Source organism: Pinus tabuliformis, chromosome 2_2, assembly GCF_031772625.1.
Source record: "Pinus tabuliformis cultivar Carrire ecotype Pingquan chromosome 2_2, CPIR1, whole genome shotgun sequence".
Lineage (NCBI taxonomy): Eukaryota > Viridiplantae > Streptophyta > Pinopsida > Pinales > Pinaceae > Pinus > Pinus tabuliformis.
The window spans coordinates 1,233,659,304-1,233,679,307 of NC_142300.1; the positions used below are offsets into that span (position 1 = coordinate 1,233,659,304).

Sequence of the window (20,004 nt, forward strand, 5' to 3'; positions counted from 1 at the left end):
CATGAGCTCCTCGGCATTTAAACTCCCTTCATACATAGGAATTTCTATCTTGGGTTTGCTTCCAACTTTTGCCAGCATCTTGAGGACTTTGGCAGTTTCATTTTCTTCTCCTGCTTCCACCTCTTCATCAGATTCTTCTGAAGAACTCTCAGTTCTCTCATCAAGTGCTCTTCTCTGGGCTATTTCCATTGTCTCCATTCCTTCACGCAGTCTCCGCACTTCTTCTATCAGGACTGCATGTGGTTCTGGTCTTCCTCGACCAGTTCCTCGCCTTGGCGGCATCTTTGCTGCAACACCTGTCACTGGCTCTGATACCAAAAACGATGACCCTGAAAACTCTGGGCGCACTCCACTTGTATCTTAAGCATACAAGTCAATCCAATCCACTTCTTCAATGCCGAATACCAAAATAGAAATTCTGTTCTTTTCCCCAATGATATCTTTGCTTACAGCTAAATGAGTTTATAAGCACCAAGCTCTCCTTCTGAAGCAATGGCCAAATACTTGAATATTTGGATGACCAACCGGAAACCCCTAGTTTTAACATTGGCTTTTAAAAGTAAAAATGAGAAACAACATACCAATTCAGGGCCGTAAACCCCACTGAAAATCTAGGAAATGGACGCATTTCGCCCATTCGCGGTTCGGGCCTAAAGAATATGTTAAAAAAAATCAATGCCGTGGACGAGAACAAGGAAAGATCAGCGCCAATATGGATATTTATGCTCGGAAATCGACAAACTGCCTGCAAAGCTCGGCTGCTGGTTTCACCCATTATTTAAAAACATTTCCGTCTATTTAATATTTGAAAACGCAGGTCCCTATTTTACATGACTATCTGAATAAAAGAATAACTAAAAAAAAAACGCTGGTTTAACACAGCTTCAGGCCTATAAAGACTTTGGTATGTAATCATAAAAAATCACACTATCGACCTCTGAGCCAATTCCAGACTATCACATACAATTACATAATGCGCCTTATTCCAGCTCATTAATACAGGTTCGATGATTGACTGATATTCCGGTCCAACACAGCTATATTTGCCACAATCGGCGGTCAGAACAACTATATAACACATATATATAACAATTTACCAGATTTCATGCGATCTGAATCAAGATTGCCCCCGAGGAGTTGGCGTTGATACGCTCCAAGGTATTAACTGTCAGAGATCTTCAGTTTACAAATAATTGCCACCAGAATCGCCCTTTCTTTAGCTTCTGTTATGATAATTACCGAATATGAGTGGCGGTAAGGATTTGTTCCGATGCTGTTGTGGATTCCATGGCCAGCTCTTCTGCGCAGAATCCCCTCGCTGGTTACAATTTGTCTACATATTTTCCACTAATTACTCTAACAGATAGATAAGGTAATCTTCCATAAATTTATTCCAACAGAAACATTTTGATGCGCCTAACAAATCAAATACTAAATGGAGAGATTTTCCTTATTACAATAACAAACTAATTATGAAATCGACTCTCATAGTAATACTAAAATCAACAGCAAATGAAATCCAATTTGTCAAGCCACAACATGTGGGCAATTTCCCACATTGCTGGCCAGTTCCGATGCTCCTGCATCAGACTCCCGGGGAAGAAAATTGATCTTGTAGTTGTTTGGAGTTGATCCCCATTCTCTGTAGTTCCGTTACGTCCTCTATTGGTTCCTCTTTCCACTTGGTCAAATACTGGTAATGAGTCTGACTCCTGGTTCGCTTTAGCGCTTTCTTTTTCCTTTTTCCTGCTTTGGGCTTTCGTCTGTTATGGCGTCTCTTTGTGGTTCTTCTTCTGGCTTTTAGTATAGGTACCATTCTGCAATACATGACTAAATCACCTGTTTGGAATTCCTTTTTCCGCCTCCTCATATCTGCTCGCTGCTTGTCTTTGCTACTGCATTCCTGCCATCTGCTTTTGACATTCCTTCAAATCTTCATTCTTCACCCTGATGGTGATTTTATATAAGGCTCGAGAATTTGAATTCATGCGCCATTCAACTTCTTTCTTCGGATTGAGTATTGTTTGCACAACACATGGATTAAGACTTCCATTGATTTGCCCTTTATCCATCAACTCTTCCATTTTTGTTCCAGTTTCGGCATTTTCCTGCATTATCCTGTAGGCTACTTTATTCGGCAAACTGACTCCAGGTATTAGATCATTATGGTGGCTAATACTCCTGATGGGTAACAACTCATCCACAACAATATCAGCAGAACCATTCAATAAATTCTGAATTTCTTCAGGTAAATCTTCTAAATTTGTAGAAGTTAAAATTACCTTGGGTTTTCCAACATTAGCAAAATGCATCTCCTTACCCTTCTCATCTTCCTGCAACAGGATCTTCTCATCTTCCTCCAAGTGCTTCTTTATCAGCTTCAGCTTTCAATGGCAGTAGTGTATGCTTATGCCCATCTTTCTCCAAAGTATAAGTATTTCTTCTGCCATCATGTATGGCATTTCGGTCAAACTGCCAGGGCCTCCCTAGCAATATGTGGCATGCGTCTATCGGCATTACATCACATAAAATGACATCCTTATAAGTACCAATCTGAAATTCAACTTGACATTGTTCAGTTACAAAAATTTGATGGCCTTTCTGAAGCCACGATACTTTATAAGGAGTGGGGTGTACTGTTCTCTCCAACTTCAACTTGTCCACCATCTCTGTAGAAACAAGGTTGTCAGTACTACCGCTATCAATTATCAACTTGCAACACTTACCCTTGGACTTACATACAGTTCTGAATAAAGTCTTCCTTTGAACTGGTTCTTTGGCTTCCTTAGCTCCTTCCAGTAATACCCTCTTCAGTAATAGGGACTCTCCGTCTTCTGGTGGTTCCTCTTTAGCTTCAGGTTGAGGAATCTCTTCCTTGGCTTCTGCAACATTCACGTTGCGCTGGTTTGCTGATCTCTGATGAGGACAATCCCATTGTACATGTCCCCATTCACCACATGCAAAGCACCGGACATCTCTTCCTCGGCCCCTGCCTCTGGGCACAAACCTTCCACGGCCAAAATCCCCTCTTTGTGGTGCTCTATTGCTCGCACTCCCTGCCTCATTCTGAGAGTGTTGACTAACTGACAGCTCCACATCTGCATGAGATAATTAGACTAGGAGTGACTAGCGCTTAGGTGCTAGCTCTTCGAGGGCATATACGAGGCATACTCATAGGTGAGATTTGAGATTGGAGACAAATTTTGAGTGCCAAATTTTATTAGCATATTTGATGAGATGTACTGATGGATGCACTTTTTATAGATTTGTGGATGGAATCTAATTATTAATTGTTCTGCACAAAATTATCGTTTTGTTGAGTTGCTGAGATTTGCCAGTCTCATAACTTTGCTTTTTAGTTGGCCAAGGCATTGCCAGTAGGATCTTTGGAACAACTGGATGAGGACTCTGAAAAAAGGGGATTTCACTGAAGAGGAATGAAAGTCACTCATGGTGGGAATTATTGGAGCTGCCAATGCTGGGAAATTGTCTTCGACAAATTATATGGCTAATTATAATATTTTGTTTTCATTTTATTAATTAGTTTATTAGTTGAAGAATCTGAATTTAAAGGGATGCTACCAGGGCTGAGAACCTGGAATAGCATATGAAGTGAAATTTTAAAAACTTGCTATGTTTTGGCTTTTTCCATGTAACGTACAGAAGAATGAAGATTAATTCACCAATGTCAGTTTCTTTTAATATTATAGTACACCTTTTACATCACACATTTATAGAGGAATCAGCAGAAACAGGAAAATGGACATCATGATGAAAATCCAGTTCACACAATTTTCCCTGCAAAACTAATGCAGAGATCATTCCATAAAGAACTTCAGAAAATTGAACAGGCGCTTATTGGATAATATGAGTTACTTTATATATAACAAGTAGCTAGTTATCCTGTGCTAAAGATTGCTACTCTCGGTAGCTAGTTGTACCATATGTAATATTACTACCGAGGTTGGTATCTTAGCCTACACCATTGAAGAAGTAAATACATTGGCTGTCCACTTGCAAACATTTTTTATTCAATTTTGATCACTTTAAGAGTATGGCCTTTTTGTGAAACCTGTTCTTCTTTAATATGTTCCTTAAGTCAGTGTACACAAAATTACAGCACAGGTTTCTTAATATATTTAATATATTTGATAGACACCATCCTGAATGATTCTTATTATTGGTAAATTGATGTGCCTACCTATATTTTTTAGCTGCTATAATCATCTATGTTATTCATGGCTCAGGTTGGAACGAAGGTTGCTGCAGTTTCACGAAAGACAAACACAACAATTCATGAGATTCTTGGAGTGATGACAAATGGGGACACACAAATTGTATGCTTACCAGATCTCCTTGTTGTTGAAGTTGAAACTTTATCTTTTGATCTTCTGATCTAATAGTTTGATTGTATTGTTCTTTTCTATCCTTTGAACAGGAAAGAATACCTAGTAGGAGTTAAATGTTTGAAAGAATATGAAGCCTTCTGTATTTGGCATTATTTCACTCTTAGAAGAGTATGAAGTACTTGTTAATTCTTCCATAGGTTCATCTATTGATTATGTTTTGGTGTATTTATAACAATAAAGCAGTGCTTCATCTGTACATGTCCCCTTGGATGTCAGACCTGTGCCTCACATTTCCTGCCAAATATGGGTAGATGACCATCTGTTTCCCATGTCCTTTGGTGTTTCTGGTATTAAAGTATGCACAAATATGCACAAAGTTGTGGAGAGGGAGAACAAGAGAATTTATGGGTTTGTTGAAATATAAAATGAGTTACAATCAACCTATGTTTCTTGATAGAGATGGCTCATAATAGAAATCAACTTTACATAATGATATAACTCACATGAATAAAATGCTCTTAACTTCTATGTTGCCTCATCTATTGCTAACTCAAAGGTACTCCCAAGGTTATGTTACTTTACCAACTCGTGTCAATTTTATTAAATTAAATTGAAGTACAAAATTATAATACTACATTAACATACTACCATTATACTAAGCCATATTTAAATCGCGTGAATAAAACACTCTTAACTTTGTTGAGAAATCAATGCTAGTAGAGTTAGGGTTAGATTTCTCTTTCTGGATAATTACTTGTGATTTATGTTGGCTTCTTTTACTTATTTGTTATATTATCTTTCAACAGGCAATTACCAAACTATGTGTGTATGAAGATCACAAGACGCAAGATGTAGGCACTCTGCCAGGGAAAAACCCCTATCTAGGGGAAAACCCAATCAAAATCTCGTCCTTCAATATGTTTCTTGAGACTCTTCAACCTAGAAATAGACCTCCTCCAACCACCAAGTCAACCTCCTCTTCTAGCAAATTCAACCCAGAATTTCGACCTTGAAGCAATTGCACTTCGACCCAGCAAATGGCAGCAGCAATAGCTTCGAATAGACAAGAAAAAATCTGATCTCCCAGAGGAATCCAAAGGAGAGAGAGAGAGAGAGAGATAGCCCAAAACTTCGATTTTCTCTTTTCCTTCCTCTTTCTCCAACTTCGCACTTCTTTTAACCTCCTTTCTTTCTTCGCACTTTTCCAACCCTTTCTTCTGGATATCGAACTTATGAGTGAGTGAGAGTGTGCTCCAAATGAATTCGATCTCCTTGTATATATAGGCTTGAGGTGAGGTCGAATTGCCCTGTTTGAGGCCGACTTGGTGTGGAGATGTCAAATACCTAATTTGACTCAATAATAAATCTTTTTACATGATTCAAAAGCCCAAGAAGGGTCTCATAAAATGTACAATGACTCTAATGAATCAATATAAATCCTAGGAGTCCTCAATGGGGACTTTGACTAATAAAAGATGACCCAAGCATGAAACCCATGCTTTAATAAGTCATTATGATAATAATGAATTTTTTCTTTTTCATTCTTTTGACAAGTACATTACATAATGACTCAAATACATTTATGAAGATTGAACCTAGATACATTTTTCAACACTCCCTCTTAACTAGGGAGGTATTCATCAATCTTACTTGCTAACCATCAACCCAGGGATCTAGGTGCGTATCCAAGGTCAGAGCTCTATGACCAACGCCACCCTTCCTACTTTGGGATCTAGACATCTACACATAATGTCGACCAAATGTCTTCCCAGGCAATGTGTCTCACACACAAAGCCTCAACACTCCTAATTATTCCAATCGGTAGCAAATCCTCCCCGATCAAATAGATCAGTAACAAATCTCTCTTGTGTAATCAACATGCTATCAAACCTGTAGAAACACAACCCCAATCAATAACAAACTTCAAATGTACATAAGTAAACACAAACCTCCAGGGTCTTTCAGACAACTAGATGTTGCTTCTCAATTTATCACAATAGGGCTTTCAAATGAATCTTGACAAAAGATTCCTCATACATCTTCCTTTCCTACTTCAAATGCAACAACAAATTCTACAAACAAATCCCGCTTTTCTTATCCCATTAACTCCTCAAAATTCATTCTCCAATTTCTTCTTTCAAGGTGTCCATCATGACTATGACATGCCGTCCTCCTCAACTAGGGAGATTCCTTTCATCCAAGCTCCCTCTTAACTTAGGAAGCTCAACTTCTTTTCTACAATATCGAAGAATCTTTCATGGCTTCCATCCTTTTATCAGAGTTATCATGACCACCATCTTTCATATAACTTTCTTCATCATGCTTATCATATCAACTTTACTTACAAACATCTTCACCATCTTGAAGATTATGTACCTGCACAACTTAGATAGCAAGTACAACCAAATCTATAGAAGCATGAAGTTCAACCATATCAGAATCATATAATAATGGAAGCATTCGACATTAGACATCAAATACCTAAACTTAGTTATGTTAACAAGAAACACATACTTTTATACTTCAACTACATGCTAGGGTTTTGTCATAAACCCTAGATTTCATCATCAAGACTTTGAGTACCTTAATCAAGATAACGACCTTCATTATATCTAAGGCTTCAATATTTCTTCCAGAGGTATGACATACCCTGCTACAAAATATTGCAAATCCTATAAGCAAATTCAAACCAGTGTTGATAATATCGGTATCGGAAAAATATTGACGAGGGTCCAGAAAACATATTGTCGGCAATATTGGCGAAAATATCGGCAAGCATAAAAAAACATTTTTTTTTGTTAATTAGATTGTTAAACATAGATGATATTTTCAAAATATGGCGATATTTTCAAAGTATCGCGATATATTCTTGCCGATATATCGTTTTATCGAAAATATCACGATATTTTCGAATATCACCGATATTATCAACAATGATTCAAACAAATATAGTTTTACAATGCATCTAACAACTTTAGAACTCATATGTTAGACTTCCACTAGGATTTAGTGCAAGATCCTAGATTTCATACATGAGCCATTAAGCTTCAACAATCAAACATCAATCATAGCTCAATTTCAGATTTCAACAATCTTTCACAAATCTCAGATTATCACACTTGTCATCACATATTAGAGAATTGAGCTTCTACTAAGGTTTAGTTACAAAACCCTAGATTCACGAACATTATCATCCTAGCGAATCAAACTTCGACTAGGGCTAAGTTCAAACCCTAAGACTCATGACCATTAACAATTAGGTCAACACATATATCTAGGATTCCATCATCATGCACAAGCATAACATGTGTTAGTCAAACCCAATGACACAAACATCAACATATTAAAGTTAGACATATAACGAACTTGATCAAACTAGGGTTTCGATCAAACAAACACACATACTTAGGATTTCATTTCTAGGACACTATAAGGGTTTTTCTTATACACCCTACCAAACCCTAATTATCTAGGGTTTCAATACATAACATATCAAACCCTAATACTTTAAAGGTTTGGGATTTCAGACATCACCATTCAACCCTAACAAGTTAGGGTTTTCATAACCATACAAAATCACCAAACATGACATCATCAAAGCATCAAACATTTTCTTTAGACTTCATCATTAACCCTAAGTAGGCTAATTGTTAGGGTTTTCATAACCATACAAAAACACCAAACATGACATCATCAAAGGATCAAACATTTTCTTTAGACTTCATCAATAACCCTAAGTAGGCTAGGGTTTCACACATTATCATCGACATACCCTTAAGTTAAGGTTTTACAAAGAAAATTTCTAGGGTTCCACAAGAATAATCAAAGATATGAGGAGGGTAGGTTTATCTAATGATGAATCACCCAATCAAGAATCTTTATGGTTCAAGAGAGCTAGACACAATAATGTTAGTAATGTAGAATAGTTTATCAAGAATAAATATACCTTTATGAAGAGAGCAAAACTTATAGTTTGAAGGCATACTTGTTGTTTCTTAACAAACCTTGTAACTCCAATGCTTTGGCTTTGTGAGGTCTTCACAATTCTTAAGCAGATCAGTAGGCTTTATAGGATATCAATTCCAATGCTTTGTCTTGTGAGGTATTCTTTATAACCCTTGAGCATTTAACAAGCCCTTTGGAAAATGACGAGGGCTCTCTTTCAATCCAATCTCGAGGGATGCCTATAGATTTACTAAAACAATTCAAAAAGTGTTTTTCCAAAGCATGTTAAACGAAGAAATCAAAATATAAAGGAAAACAATTCAAAACTTAGAGTAGAAGGATATGCAAGGGATAGAGTCCCTAAGAGTTCCTAGCAAATAGGTCTTTGACTTTAGGTCCTTCCATCTTGTTTTTCTTTGGTGAAATTTCTTTGGCAAAGTTTGCTTGATCCCTATGCCTCTTTTATTCCTAGGATTATTAGGACAATCACTTCTATAGTGACCCATCTTGTGACAATTGTAGCATTCTATTTTGAATAGGTCTACCTTCCTTCTTGGCCCGTTAGACTTTTTGACTTCTCTATAGACTTCTTCACTTTTCCTTTTACTAGATCCAAGACTTTATTCTTTTCTAAGATGAGATTTATCCTCTTCTTCCAAAAATTGTAATTGGATGCTCCTTCTAATTTGTTCTCTCCCTTTATTGTGTTAGACGTTGTCTTTGAAGATATTAAGCTTCTTTCCTTATAAGGTCTCCTTATATGATCCTTTGATCAACTTCTTAAGGTTCCTTAGATTCCTTTCAATAGATCCTTAAACTGCCTTTTTACTCCTCCTTGACCTTAGCTCCATTCTCCGGCGTTAATGATGTTGATCCTAGGCCTCTAATAGCATAGCTTTTGTTGTCTCCCAATTCCACTGTGTGAGAAGATGGTTTCTTTGATAGAGTGTGAAGTTGTTTACTCTTCCCTGTCATATGCCTAGATGCTCCATTGTCAATAATCCATGCATTATCATCATTAAGTGAACCTGTAAGTGCAACCAAGAACCCTTGATGTTTGACTTTGTTGAATAAGTAGTAGAAGATCTCCTTGATCCAACTTCATGCAGTATTGAATCCCATTCTTATCAGAGAGGGAGTAATCATTTCCTTCAAGCCAACGAAGTGATCTTCAATCTTCTTTGACCTTAGCTTCGCCCTGTTGAGAAATCAATGCTAGGAGAATTAGGGTTAGATTTCTCTTTCTTGATAATTAATGTTGGCTTCTTTTACTTATTTGTTATATTATCTTTCATCAAGCAATTACCAAATTGTTGATTTGGGGTAGCATCGGATGTGCTCTAGGCACGAAATTTGGTGGAGAGGTTGGGGCACATGAGATCTCCAATAGCCAGAAAGGGTTTGGGTAGACTCTAAACAAATCAGGAGATATTAAAATAATTAATATTTTTAATGGAGTCCCTAAGTTTGGGGCACATAAGATCTCCAATACCCAGAAAGGGTTTGGGTAGATTCTAAACAAATCAGGAGATATTAAAATAATTAATATTTTTAATGGAGTCCCTAAGTCTAAACTTAGGGAGAATAAAATATTAATGTGTATTAATATGAATCCGTGTTAGAATGGTCCAAAAGACATGGATCAAGCTAGATCTAATCTTAGTCGTTAATTAGGGACTTAATCTTGGCCGTTGAATCATTAACAGGGGAAGTATAAGAGGAGGCTTGAGGGTCACTTGGAGGGTCACTTGGAGATCACTTGGAGCCTCCTCTTCCAGCAACTTCGAACCAGAATTTTGACCTTGAAGCAGTAGCTCTTCAACCTAGCAAATGGCAACAACGACTTTGACTAGACAATAAAAACTTCGATCTCCCAGAGGAATCCAAATGTGAGAGAGAGAGAGAAAGAGAGCCCAAAACATTGATTTTCTCTTTTCCTTCCTCTTTGTCCAACTTCACACTTCTTTTAGCCTCCTTTCTTTCTTCGCACTTTTCCAGCTCTTTCTTTTGGATATCGAACTTATGAGTGAGTGAGAGTGTGCTCCAAATGAATTTGATCTCCTTGTATATATATGCTTGAAGTGAGGCCGACTTGCTCTCTTTGAGGCCGACTTGGTCTCTTTTAGGCTGACATGGTGTGGAGGTGTCAAATACCTAATTTGACTCAATAATAAATCTTTTTACATGATTCAAAAGCCCAAGAAGGGTCTCATAAAATGTACAATGACTCTAATGACTCAATATAAAATCCTAGGAGTCCTTAATGGGGACTTTGACTAATAAAAAATGACCCAAGCATGAAACGCATGCTTTAATAAGTCATTGTGATAACAATACAATTTTTCTTTTTCATTCTTTTGACAAGTACATTACATAATGACTCAAATACATTTATGAAGACCGAACCTAGTTACTTTTTTCAACAAACTTCTATGTTGCCTCGTTTATTGCTAACTCAAAATTTGTCTCAAACTTATGTTACTTTATCAAGTCATTGTTATTAAATTAAATTGAAGTTCAAAACTTTAATACCGCATTATCATATTACCATTATACTAAACTACCTTAACACCCTTCTTTAATGTTCATTTGGAAACAAACCAAAATTAAATGAAGTAATGTGACTTGAATAATGTTAAGTGATAACTAGTGTAATTTATATTTTAGCATAGAGTTGGTCGTATAGGATGTTGAACGAAGTCGTCATTGATGTCAAAGGTTGTGCAAATGAAAGAGAAAGGTACATATTCAAATAACATATTTCGATATATTGTCTTTGGATTTTTGATGCCCCATTTGGATACCCTATATTTGAATGCATTTTTGTTCCATTTAACTAGCACAAATGGAAGCATAACATATATGGTTGGGAAGCTTATTTGGATTTCAAACCTTTCCAAAGGTAGATTTCACTCTGTCTAACTCCTCATGGTTGAAGAGAAATGATTTTTTGAATATTCACTATGCCAGTTGCACAAGTTAGTCCAGCTAGTGGACAAGTCGGCTTAGTTTAGACCTCAAATGCACTATAAATAGGCGTGAGAAGGAGCATTTAATTTCATTTGCTCAAGCAAATTCAAATTTGTTCAAATAAGTGAAGAAAAGGAGTTATGAGGTTCATAGCTCATGAACTAGAAGTGAAGAGGAGTTGATTTGGAGAGAATTTCTTAGGAAGGATTTTTTGCTTATTTTGGAAGGATTTTGGCACACTTTTGAAGGTTTTTAGCCCTAGTTAGAAGGTTGGTTGTAGACCTATTTCTAAGGGCCGAATTATGCCGCCTTAAAAGGTTGAATTTCATATCTATGTAGAGGGCCACATTTTAGGCTTGTCCTAAGAGCAGTGACCTATCCTTGTTGAGGTCGAATTTTAGGGCTAAAGTTTTGGTACAAAGGAGGTCGAACTTAGGCTTATTTTGAGGGCTAAATCTTGGTGTGTTTGAAGGCGAGTTTTAGGTCTATTTTGAAGATCTAATGTTGTCCTTTGTTGAGGAGGACGAAACCTGTGGAGGAGGCAGAGTTCTAGAGGTCGAGTTCTATTGATAAGGAGGCTGAGTTCAAGGATCATTTGTTGAGGGAAGCTCTGTTGCTAAGAAGGTTGTGTTTAGTAAGTTGAGTGCCTGTGTGAAGGACAGAGGAGCAATTGCCAGGAGGGAAAACCTTCTTTGACTAATATTGACCCTTGTACAAGCTTTGGTGTTGATAAATCAAGGTGTTGGTGCTTCCTTTCAGTTGGTGCAGATAAGTTGGGATGTTGGTGCTGATAAACCAGGGAGTTGGTGCTTTCTTTCAATTGGTGTTGATAAACCAGGGAGTTGGTGTTGATAAATTTGAATGTAGTGTTTATATATATATATATATATATATATATATCTATATATATATATATCTATATATATATATATATATCTATATAGCTATATATATTAAGAAAAATTTTCGTGGTTTTCATGTAAAAATATCTGTGTTCTATATATTTATATGCTTTGATTTATACCCGTGGATGCATTTACAAGTTTTTGAAGTTAAAAATTGTTAATATTGCTTCACCCACACGCTTCTCAGTGTTGCTGAATATTCCAACATAGGACTTGTCTCTCTCATGAGACATTATATGTATTGACATTTGTAGGTATTAATAATATCAGGTAATTTATCTGTCTTGTTGTTATAGGAGTGGTCCTTAGTACTCCCACTTTGTTCTTTATCGATATACTAAGCGGTTTGGTTGGCATATTTGTGGTCATTTCTTGGACATTAATAAGCTTATCTTATCTCTTCAAGTATGTTACTATTATGACAATTAAATTAAATACAGTTTGTCACACTTCATGGTCATATGCGAAACTATCCCAAGCCTATCTCTAAATTTCATAAACTTATCTAGATTGATATGCTTGGGTAAAATCTCTGCACTGCTATTGAGTCACACAATATTGCAACTTAATCTCTCTACTCTTTAGAATTTGGAGAAGATAATGACAATGAACCTCCCATACAAATCACTACTCCTTTGTGCCATGAAAAGGTGTTTCCTTTGAAAGAGTTATGGTTGATATGATTTTTGTACTAGTGGTAGGAGGTAACAAAGATGGATATGCTAAGCTTTGCACTCATTGTCATACTACTTATTCACGGGACCAAAATCGAGCTTTGAGGAGAAACAGGGGAAACTAGTGGTGTGAGGGTGAGAGTTAAGGGTGCTTCTCCTATTGTTGAGGATAGACAATCATAGTTGGAATAGGTTGAATCGAGGGATTAGAAATTGGTAAAGGGGGGAGTAACGTGTTAAGTTGGGCAATGTAGACCTCCTAGTACTTGTCCTTGAAGAATATGATGGTTTGGTGGGGATGGGGAGGAGGATCAACATGAAGGGATAAGCAGAGGAAGACATGGTCCATTGTAGGTATCTAGGTAATAAAGAGTTGGTAGATATAATGAAGAATATCATTGTTGGCTAGGATGTAGTCTACAACATTAGCTTCCTTTGACACAAAGGGAACATGTGAAAATACTAGATTTAGGGAAGTAGGTGATATCATTCATTATCAACAAGTCACGAGATTTCTTGAGATGAATTAAGTGTCTATTGTACATTGAGAGGGGTCCATGGAATCACTAGATAACATGTGTAACCGAACTAAGGTTGGCTTGATCTCTTGGAGGTAGAAAACATTCTTTGACTTGTCATATAGGGGGATATGTTAGGTCTTAGTATGGGCATTGAAGGCCTCCAAAAGAATGACCTCTTCAAGTACAGAGTGGTATTGGATGATGTTGACATACCGATTTTGATAGGAGTCATCTTAGTGAATGGAAAAGTTTAAAGTCATAGGTTGTAAATAAGAAACCACAAAATAATTTTTTGGTATGCTGGGGGACATGACACACGTTGCTAATCCATACTAACATCAATCTAGGGAACTCATTTGAGATGACCACTATAACTTTGCCTCAAAGGAAATCCTGATAAAGATAAGCTCTTAGCTATGCCTCTCAATCCTTCAAACCCTCTTGATCTTCAGGTCTCCTATTTGTAGGTTGTTTAGCATTGACACTTTGAATCTTTGGGGATAGTATTGACACAACTAGCGTGGGTTTTGACCATGAAGATAACTTTTGAAGGTTTGAGTGCTTTTTAGGTAGGTTAAATTCCCTATTGCAATTCGAACATTTGATTTTAACCCTTGAAACCACTTATCTTTCCTCAAGGACCCATCTTTTAGGGAACCCCATGTACACCTACTTTGGGGGAGGGGAATGCCAAGTGACGATTGCCCACTTCCTTGGTTGTCATGCTATTGGTACGTGCTCCCTAGAGTGCTTAAGCTTCACGGCTTGGGACCATGTAAGATCCTCATCCAAGAAAATCATATGGGAAGTGAGTACAACTGTCACCTTGCCTGAAGGGGTCATACATGATCACTTGATGTGTTGAACCAAATAAAAAGTGCATAATCATAACTGAATCAAACTCTCTCTGAACTAATATTGGGCAAGTACAAAGTGTCTTGAAGGAAGGAGGTTCGTATGGGTTTAAGGTGTGGTGTTGAAGATAGAGGGAATCCCCTCATCTTCAAGCTCAACTCCCAAGCTCACCTCATGTGCTTGTCAATGCTCCTTTAGCTAATGTACTTGAAGCTTTTTTGCCGCTGTGTTGAAGGACTTGTGTCTAAGATTTTGAGTGTTAGTTTCCTATTTGGAGATTTCTTGTTGGGAGGTAATTTTGTCATGCTTGCTTGTGATGTCTAGTTTTTATATATGCAAAGAATCGCTAGGTGGATGGATTTTTTTATGTGCTTTGGCATTTTGTCCCAACTATTTAAGAATAAGTTTCCAGGATCAACTTCTGAAACCCGGTTCATAAGATTGTGAACTATACCATATAGTTGGTTCTCTCTCATCTTTAACTTCAAGATTTGAACTCGTACCTATTCAAATTTTCCGGTCAATTCCTAAAGCTAATCTGCCTAACCATCTTTGGAATTTGCTTTGTATCCATCTCTTCATTCTCTACCATTTTGGGTTGTTGTTGCTCTCTTACAGAAGCCATTATGAGGAATAGGGCATGCTGGGCTAGTGTAATGTTGGCGTGAAGAGTTGATCACAAGTTTGAGGGGCTTGTAGGTAATGGAAGAAGTGGCATGACAGGCAGAGTCCTAGAATGCACCAACCAATAGGATGGTGAGACCCGAGTTTCTCCTCAACCTCTCCCTCTAGGAGTCCACTTGATCTCATCAAGACTAGTTCGTAGGTGTTGGTTTGTACATTAGGGCACAACTTCTTATAGCATCAGAGATATCAATGCCATACTACTCCAGAATATAGCACCTCATGCCTGTCAGACTACCTCCCAGTTCGAGAGGAGCAAACAAAGATCCATTCAGATTTTACTTCTTTCGACTTTAGATGCGAGGAGTATTCCTTGCTTATACATCCCCCTCAAGATCATAGTCGAGTTCTTTGAGGGTTCTAGGTTACTTCGATAGCCATTTAGTGCCCACTTCACCCCCCACACCCTCAATCATAAGACTTAGGAGACTCAATGATTTGTTTCTTCATCCATTTGTCATGATTTTATACATACGTTTTGATGCTATTCTTATATAGGATTCCTTCTTTACATTATTTTCAAGATTTTCTAGGAGATGCGGTTGCACTCCGAAAGTTCATATGACAGGTTGCACGTATATCAGGCAAGCATGTATCTTTCCAAGAAGCAAATGAAGTATGAAACAAATTTCAATTACCTCAATATTGCAATGGGAAACAATATAATGAGCTGATTCAGGTGCTTTACCTTTCCTTGGATTTGGTGTTTTATCTTTGTCCTCTTTGTGTTCTTGCTTGATTCTTTCCCAAGGTATTTTGCATGTGGATGTATCATGTCCATCTCTATTTTAGCAAACACAGTGGAGATGGGACTTGTATCCAACTGCAACAGAATGCCAAACTTCGACTCTAAGAGACATTAGGTAGTACTCCATTCTGACCTTCCAGAAGGAGAAAATTGTTCCATCAAATTGGGGGGCCTTAGCATCCATATTGGCCATTGTGATTCAGAAATCCTCTTTCCAGCTATTAGGTTGATCTTGAAGAAGTTGGCTATGATTCCAATTGTTGGAAATACTGAGAGGAGTGGGGGGGGGGGTGAATCTAGATTTGGACAGGGACTGAGAAGTTGTCTTCCTCTTCCCAAAAGCTTTCTCCCATCCCGCAAACTTCTCCGCAAGAATACCAAAAATAATGTCCTTGAGTGGGCACTAGCTTGTAAGGATTCAAGATAGTGAGAGATGTAGGATAGACAGACTTGACAAAGGATGTGAGAGGAATGCCCATTTTAACTCCAGTGGATTCTATATCATGCATCATGGCTCTAATCTTCGAGGCCAGGGCCAAGGAGCCATTGTCCTTCAACTCCAGGTTGAAGAGATTAATCATAAACTTAATTACTTCCAATTTTGAGTGCGAGTCATATAAATATTTTAACTTCCTCAACACATCATAAGAATTTGTAATTGGAATAACATGATGACACACCTCTTCACTTATAGATGCAACAATTAAGGCATAGGCCTTGTTATCCTTATTCTCCCGAATAGTTAGCTGCTTATCTGTGTTGAAGTATGTGACTAGGTTCGATCTTCATAATTATCGTTTCATTATGTATACTTTGTCAAAGAAAGAAAAAGGAAAATATGTTTATCTTGGTCTCCATTAAGTCAAAGCATGTTCTTTGTGCTTGAAGATCCATTTAAGTCAAAAGAAAAATATATTTGAGTCATTGTCATGTATTGGAGTCAAAGTTCCATTAGGACATGTAATTGGATCAAGAAATGATTTTTATTTGAGTCAAAACAATAAAATTTCTAGTCAAATAGCCCACCTGATGCCAAGGAAAACCCACCTGACAAGTTGGCCCCAAATTGGCTCTTGGAAAACTATAAATAGAAGAAGACGAGTTCATTTCGGTTATATTGCACTTTCCTTTGAAAAGTTCGCATCTACTACAGTAACCTCGCACTTTCTGGGCTACTTCACAATTTTCTAGGTAGTTTTTGGATTTTGCACAATTTTTGGGTTTTTGGGATTTCACACTTATCCTGGGCTACTAGATTTTGGATTTCACACCTCTTCTGGATCTCCTTGTAGGTGATGGAAAGACAACACATTCAAGATTGATTTGGATTGGAAAGGATCTTCGTTGTGCTTATTGCTAGGCCTCCTATTAGACAGGATAGTTGATATTGTTTAGCCTAACTAAAAAGGCTTGTTATTGAGTTTCCTACTGAAGAGACTTGTTGAGCTTGGTGAAGCTTGTTGCTAGATCCTTTGTTAGAAGGACTTGATATAGAGCTAGTTTCTGAGACTATTGCTGGACCTGTTACTTGACACATTATTAGAAGATCAACTTGAAGGTGGGTTTATCTTGGCATCTTTTAAAGTCTTGAAAAGTCTTGATCGTGTCTTGAGAAGTCTTGAACCTTGGATATATCTTTAATCTGAATATATATAAGAAGGAAGGAAGATTTCTCGGGTTTTCCCCCTTGTGGGGTTTTTCCCTGGCTTGGAGCATATATCTGGTGTACATCGTTCTTTTATGTCCTTGTTGATTTATGTTTATGGTAATTGCTTGATGAAAAGAATATAAAGAAGATAATAGTAACCATAATAAGTCCTGTTGACCCTGTTGCCTACACCTACCTACAAGTTAGTGAGAAAAGCCTTCAACCCCACAAGGTGTGGTTGGTGGTAGGGAACTCAGAGAAGGGGCTGCCATACTAATCCCGACTCTCTCCGTTTGAGCTATCTCCTAGGTTAGCTAAGGGGGGTGGTCCCTAATGAAAAGTTAAGTTAAAAAAAGATGTGAGTTTCTAGGAGAATTGTTAGAGTTAAATAGATTATTTTTTTAAGATTATAAGCAAAACTGATATGAACAATAACCATAAATACATAAGATAAGCATGAAATACATAAACAACCAATGCTTTCAAAGTATTGCTCTTTAAGAAATGAAATTGTATTTGCTTAGAATGAAGTGAAATGATTTCAAATGGAAAGCCAAAATAACCCTGAAAAGTGAAACAATAAATTGTTAGCACAAGATATTATAAATGCTTTCAAGATGAATAAGTCTATAAATCAAAGCATGGAAACTATCTTGCTCAAAAGGATACAAAAATAACTCAAATGTTAGACCAAGACGACAACAAAGTATGTTACAAAAATAAGCTACAAGAGGCTAGGCCAAAGAGTATGAGCAAGCTCTCCTCCTTGACTAGCCATGACTTAGTTCTTTGAAATAACTAGATATTGATAAATGAAGTACAATATGTAAAAAATAAATTTTTCCAAGTTTGATATTTTGATGCAAGAAATAAAAGCTTTAAGAAACTTGAAAGAATCCCTGCAAGACACAAATAAGATATAGATGAGACTTTGGAATTCAAAACATGCGGGTTCTCCTTGAATATTTTTCAAGAATGGGTTGATTCCTCCGAGAATTTCCCCTCACGCTTGAAAAGCTTGACCAAATAATGATTCATCTACAAAACTTCACCAAAAATCATTAAATCAACGTGAAATTAAATAAGTGTAGTGGAAAGAATTCCTAGAGATACATTTATTATCAACTAGAAGATTTATTTTCCTAAAGCAAATAATTAATTCTTATGCTAATATGAGATAGCTGCATACTAACATAACTTGAAACAAGCATGAAAGAAATAATGACATGAGGAAATAAATAGAAGCATAACAACAAGTCAAGAATTTACCACACATGCAAGGAGAAGAACACCATCACGCTTTACCCCAAAGACTGTTGTATTATATTGCAAATAGTGTATACAATCCTGCAGAGTCTCCTGAAGCACAATAGCTCGTATTACACGATATAATGTGAGAGCCCATGGCTCTATTATATAGAGAGTTGGGAGCAAATCCCAATGAAGAATGACAATGACAAATGACATTGGAGCCAATCCCAATGTAGAGGTGATTAAACAAGTGACATGAGGTGACAATCCCAAAGAAAAATTCGAATTTGTTGAATGGAGCTCCAATGCCAAGTGTAAAAGTTGAATTCTGGCAAGTGGACATCATTTTCTTCTTCCCTTATGTGCCAAATTCGAATTTTATGATAGAATGACAAGTGTATATGGGTGGTAACCGATATGGGGACAATTTCCCACAAAAATCTCCACCAAATATTCTCCAAAACCTCCCAAATGTGCATTAACTTCACAAATTCGAATTTCCAAGTAAGCAACTTTCTCCTTTAATGCCAAAAATTCGATTTTATTTGAGCACATGTCCTTTCTTTGATCTTAGGAGTCCACATCACCTTGGGACATCAGTTTAACTCCCCCATAATTTTCCACTTCATTTCCACAACATTTAGTGAAGAAATTTCAACCCCCACTCCGGTTATCAGTTTTCCTTATCACTCCATGGATTTAGTTTTAAATATAAGCATGATAAAAATTCTAAAAGTCTGGAAATGATAATATTTTTCTGAAAACACAAATTTAGAGATTTCACAACTGCTGAAATTGTAGAAATAAAACACAGGAAAATTATGACAACCACACACAGTAAATAACACTGATTTTTGGTCAATGTGACCCTGGAAAAACCCCCTACAACTCTTGGGGAAAACTAGTTTGAGAGCTCTTCTCTATTTCTGAAAATGCTTTACAGAGAAATTGAAATACACAGTAAAAATACCAGCGACCACAAATTACAACTTATCTCAATTTCTGTGCTTGAACTCCACATCGAAAATCGTGCCACTGCCAATTAACAAATAGGGAAAACGAATTTTTTTCCAACAATAAAACAACATTAAACGCTGTATGACCTGCCTCGAAAAACATGCCCAAAACTCGCTATACGGATTGTACAGATTTCAGTAGTACGACTGCCTTATACCTTTAAATTTAGTCCATGAACTACCTTATGTGAAGTTTGAACATGATCAAACTTGTTTGAAGTTAATAACAAAATTTATAATATGAACAATGAACATTGAACCGTGAACATCATTGATGTAGTAAATTAATAAACTAGCTAGTAAATTACTAAATAGTAAATATTGTATACTAAATACTAAATAGATATCCTCATGATTCATATCTATATGGATCAAGAACTATTTTTCAGTTTATATATATATATATATATATATATATATATATAGATAACGTGTCCT

At 36.8% G+C, this 20,004-nt stretch overlaps 1 protein-coding gene across 1 annotated transcript in view; it reads left to right on the plus strand.

Moving 5' to 3' along the window:
• LOC149197939 (GTP-binding protein ERG-like) overlaps positions 1–20,004 on the plus strand; it is a 166,628-nt gene that overhangs the window by 12,529 nt on the left and 134,095 nt on the right. The window contains exon 2 of the mRNA XM_089406034.1: positions 4,248–4,337. Coding sequence (XP_089262160.1) covers positions 4,248–4,337 — 90 coding nt within the window. The remainder of the gene's footprint in view (positions 1–4,247; positions 4,338–20,004) is intronic.